Here is a 5,208-nt window from a genome sequence, read left to right as displayed (position 1 = left end):
GGCCACTGGACCGGCGTTGATTCCCAGGGAACCAGCTAGTAGTCAGTCGCCACTTATTCACCCTCCTGGTTTTCATTGTATTTTAACCTTAAATATTTCAATGAGAAACCGGAAAGGGGACTTGAAAGTTACAAAAGAATAAGTGTCTCCAGTTTGTATCTATCTGGGTGGGTAACGTTGATTGGGTTAGCAGTCTGCTTAGAAACAGTTGATCAGTTTTGCACAGTTATTGAAAATGAATGCTATTTTAAAAGAAGATGCTCTGTTTAAAGAGACTAGGCGAAGTTTAATCTGACCTGAATTTGAGCCATGAATTCGATGACTGCCCCCCTCCTGCCCTGTGTGGAGCTGTCTTTTGAATCGCTAAACTGGTGGCTCCAAATTTAATATGCGTTTATAGAATCTTACAGATTCTCTTTGTAGCCACTCTTGGGAGTACCGTTTTGTTTTTGTTTTTTAAAGCAAAGGCCGCACCATGGAAATACAGTATGATTAGTTCCTTCCCGGGTGCTCTGTCTGCTTTTCACTTGGCTGAGTGCATATTCCCTAACCCAAACGAATTACTTAGCAATGTAGTGGCCCTAATTTACATATACTCATGGGTTAACCTCTCACTGGCATCCTGTAGTTGTCAGGATTCTGTACTCATCTTTCTTTTTATAGAGCCTAGTGCAGTCAATGTTAGTTGAATGAAATAAGTCAAATTAATGTACACTTGTTCTCCAGTGTTCTCTCTCTGTTTCCAAACCAAAGTGTCTTAAATGATCAAGTTTAGACACTTTATTTGGGATTGTCACCCCATTTAAGTTTAATCCTTTTCTCCTTTTTGCTCCTATTCATATTGCATTTTTTACCGCTGTTAGAGTGCTGTTACATTGATCTGTCCCTTAGTTCTCTGAGGGGATATAGGACCTTTTAATTGTGCTTTTATTTCAAAGCATAGTGCCTTGTACATGGTAGGTATCTGTGTGTGTACATGAACACAGAATGGGGTAGCCCTTTTTAATCTGTAGATACAATTTGTAGATACAAATTTTAAGAAATTATTACCAGGGGAATAGGATAGATGATGTAATAAAATATACTGTACTTATTTATCTATTTTTTTTTTTTTACACTCTTGATGGCTTTTTTTTTGCTGAAGCCAATAGTTTTCCTGGATCAGAAAGAGAAAATAGGAAATAAATTCACCTCCAAATTGAAATTTCTAAAGTCAGTCTAATAACTATTCAAGTCATAACTGGTGATCAATCTGAATAGTAGTGTATGTTCTGTTTATGTAGCAGAATATACATGCATGCATGGGTGTGTCTGTGTGTGTGTATAACTACAGAGACAGAGAGAAAGAGAGGGATAGATGTTCTTTATATGAATAAAACTCAGAAGTAGGACGCTTGCAAAGAACTCTACCAGGAGAAACTTTAGCCAAAAGACTGGCACTTAATATTTTATACTGGAGAACAAGTGTATGTGTGGAAATTAGTTAAAGAAAAGGCAAGGACCTTTTACATAATATAGAGTTAATGAGGAAGAAATTTTGGGAAAAGAAAGGGGAAAGACATTGGACCATTTTGGAGTTGATCATCAGTACCAACATAATTCTTTACCCACTTAAAAATAATACATTTACCAAATAACAGATAATTTAGATCTAATTAAAATGTAAATTCAGGCAATATTTTGAGATTATAGTGTGACCTAAAGTCAGGATGATTTACAATCACACATTTTTTGTTAATTTGTGTGTAAGTCTAGCAACAAAGGTATAATACAGTTCTTTCTTTTTTTTCTTTTGTTACCTAGGTTCAAGATGAATAATGATCAAATTGCACTGGTTGGTCAAGTGTTTGAGTCATATGTTTCAGAATACCATAAGAATGATATTCTTTTAATCCTGAAGGAAAATGATGAAGATGCTCATTACCCAGTTGTGGTTAATGCCATGACCCTTTTTGAGACCAACATGGAAATTGGGGAGTATTTCAATGCATTCCCCAATGAAGTACTAACTATTTTTGATAATTCACTGAGAAGATCAGCCATGACAATTCTCGAGTCCCTTTCTCAGCCTGAGGGTGTCTCCATGAAGCAGAATCTTCATGCCAGGATATCAGGTGAATCATTTAAGAATTTTATTGCCATCTTATTCTCTTTGGAAGATTTTTGAGAAACCTTAACACATATTGAATATATAATATTAAGAAAAATTGTTATTTGTACTTCAAAATATTTTCATTGTGCAGTTGATATAGCACAAGGGGGTATTCGTGAAGCATTCCACAGAAATTTGGAAATAAGTTTGTTTTCTGAGAGTTAAATTGTGAAGGCAACACAGAATAGAGCAGAGAATACAAAAAAATTATCCTAAACAAAAGTATGGACCCTTATTGGCAAAATATGATACAATCTACGTTAATATAAATACAGAATATTTTCATTAGAGAGTGGGCAAGTCAGTCTTGGAAGCATAGAAAAAGAAGTCATAGAGGCAAATGTTGGCGGTGCCCACCATGTTTGTATAGTACATAGTATATGGAAGCGAGTCTCAGCAAGCAACAGAAATTTCGAGTATCTGTGGACTTGTAACCTGCAACACTAAATTAATGTAATCTGGTACCTTAAGCATTCAGCTCATCTGACTAATTTGCTTTAAAAAAAAAAAATCCATGCTTCCCAAACCACCTTTCGATTATTATTATTATTTGGCTTTCAGAGTAGATATATTCTCAGGGAGAAAATGTGTTAACCACGAAAACTTAAAGAATAATCATACCTGTTATGATTATTTCTCATGAGCTTGGCAAATTTGACAGATCTGTCTTTTGTGTGCATACTTATCAGGTTTCAGAGCTACTAAATTCTGAGGCCTAGACAGTGGACCATGTGACATGAACCAGTGTAACAAATGCTACCTTGATAAACCCATTAGAAGGCAGCCTTTGACTATCACAGCCAGCATTGCTCGATTCCGGTCAAGGGCATGTACCTGGGTTGCGGGCACATCCCCAGTGGGAGATGTGCAGGAGGCAGCTGATCGATGTTTCTCTCTCATCGATGTTTCTAACTCTCTATCTCTCTCCCTTCCTCTCTGTAAAAAATCAATAAAATATATATTTAAAAAAAAAAAATTTCTTTGGCACTTATCAAATTGCTTTTTTACTAATGGTGAAAATCACAAGGTTTTTAAAAGATAAAGTGATTCTGTGGGTAAACCTCTAGGTAATTCACGGTTTGGAAACACTATCAGACTTACATATTAATGAATCCTGAACCTAACTGAAAAAGCAGTGGCCTTCTAGCGCTGTGGCATTTGGTCGTTATGCTACCATCTCTTTATCACTTTGCATTGTGGTTTACTCAGAGAGTAATACATTGCCCTGAACGGTTTGGCTCAGTGGATAGAGCGTCGGCCTATGGACAAGGGGTCCCAGGTTCGATTCTGGTCAAGGGCATGTGTCTTGGTTGTGGGCACATCCCCAGTAGGAGGTGTGCAGGAGGCGGCTGATCGATGTTTCTCTCTCATCGATGTTTCTAGCTCTCTATCCCTCTCCCTTCCTCTCTGTGAAAAATCAATAAAATAGATTTTTTTTAAAAAAGAGTAATACATTGATTTTACGTGTGACTGGTAGCAGTATATTCTTTGTCGAATGTAGTTATAATTATATACTGTATTTAGATCCTACTGAGATAGCCCTCTTATGAGAATGAATCCTTTTTTTAAATCCTGGTTATTATATCATCTAGATATGTACTTTTAAAATGAGTCCACTGATAACTGTTATTTGATAGAATTCTTTTCTATTTTCTTAACTCCATCTGATTTTTTTTCTTAAGTAAAACTCAGAGTTTTTCCCCCCTGAAATTATACTTTCTTCCTCAGGAAATATGAGAAAAGTATATTCCATGGAGTCAAATGCGAAGGCTGATGTAGTTTCTTCTTCTTCTTCTTTAGGTTTGCCCGGTTGTCCTGAGCTGGTGTGGGAGCACATCCCTAAAACGAAGGATGTGGGGCACTTTTTATCTGTCACTGGGACAGTGATTCGAACAAGTCTGGTGAAGATCCTGGAGTTTGAACGGGATTACATGTGTAACAAATGCAAGCATGTATTTGTGGTCAAGGCTGACTTTGAGCAGTATTATACCTTCTGCCGGCCCTCCTCATGTCCCAGCTTGGAGAGCTGTGATTCTTCAAAATTCACTTGCCTCTCAGACTTGTCTTCATCTCCAACCAAGTGTAGAGATTATCAGGAAATCAAAATTCAGGAACAGGTAAATGAGCAAATCAATGAGAAAATAACAAATTTGTAGAAGTATTATTCAGCTACGGGCAGATTGCCAGCACTAGGGAACACAAAACGGATTACAAATGAAACTTATGTCATTATTTTGTAGAAGATCAAGTGTGAAACTGTTGCACATTTATCAGAATATAGTCTTTAGAGACCATGATATAAACATTTTTTTTATGTAAAGCATTGGCAAGAGGATTGTGGAATGACTTAATAATTATGTTAAAATTAAGTGAATATTTAAGAAGTTCAAACTGGATGTTCTTCACTAAGGGATAAGAGAAAATTAAATGGGTTTAATTGGTTGTTAAACATTGGAGTGGGCCAGATTTAGGGTTTAGGCCTAATTTTTATTTGCTATGCCAAATGATGTATATATAACCACTCTTTCTTACATGAGAGTGAACCTGATTTTTATTTTACTTGCCACTTAAACACAAAGGCTTATTCAGTGTCAAGAATTTAGACTTCTGTCTTTCTACACCATTCTTAACTCATGGTTTCTGTTTTTATGGTTGTCTATATTCCAAAATGGCAGCCACAATTCGATCACATCTGTATCCTAGTCAGAGAACAGAAAAAAGGCGGATAGGCAAAACCACGTGCCATGTCACCTAAGTGTCCATTTAAGTAGTCTCCTTCAAAATCTCCTATAACATGTCTACTTACATCTCATTGGCCAGAACTTAGTCATATGAGCACACCTAGATGCAAGGGAGCCTGGGAGATTCAGTCTTTTTACTGGGCACTTGCTCATGTAGAATAAAACCAGGGTCCTGTTTCTAAGGAACAGGTCTTATGACTAGAAATCAGGAAAGAACTGCCTTTTTATTTTGGGTATATAACTTTATTATGTTTAGTAGTTGGAATTATTTTGACCATCCACCACAAGGTAGATTATATCAGATGTTTTCCAAAT

General features: G+C 36.5%; 1 protein-coding gene across 1 annotated transcript in view; it reads left to right on the top strand.

Annotated features, from left to right (window-relative positions):
* The window catches only part of MCM9 (minichromosome maintenance 9 homologous recombination repair factor), a 60,818-nt gene that overhangs the window by 509 nt on the left and 55,101 nt on the right, over positions 1–5,208 (top strand). The window contains 2 exon segments of the mRNA XM_014533916.1: positions 1,804–2,114; positions 3,953–4,304. Coding sequence (XP_014389402.1) covers positions 1,811–2,114; positions 3,953–4,304 — 656 coding nt within the window. The 5' untranslated portion in view covers positions 1,804–1,810.

This window comes from Myotis brandtii, unplaced genomic scaffold, assembly GCF_000412655.1.
Source record: "Myotis brandtii unplaced genomic scaffold, ASM41265v1 scaffold123, whole genome shotgun sequence".
Lineage (NCBI taxonomy): Eukaryota > Metazoa > Chordata > Mammalia > Chiroptera > Vespertilionidae > Myotis > Myotis brandtii.
Note: the sequence above shows the minus strand (reverse complement) of the source record. Positions and strands in the feature narration are given on the sequence as shown.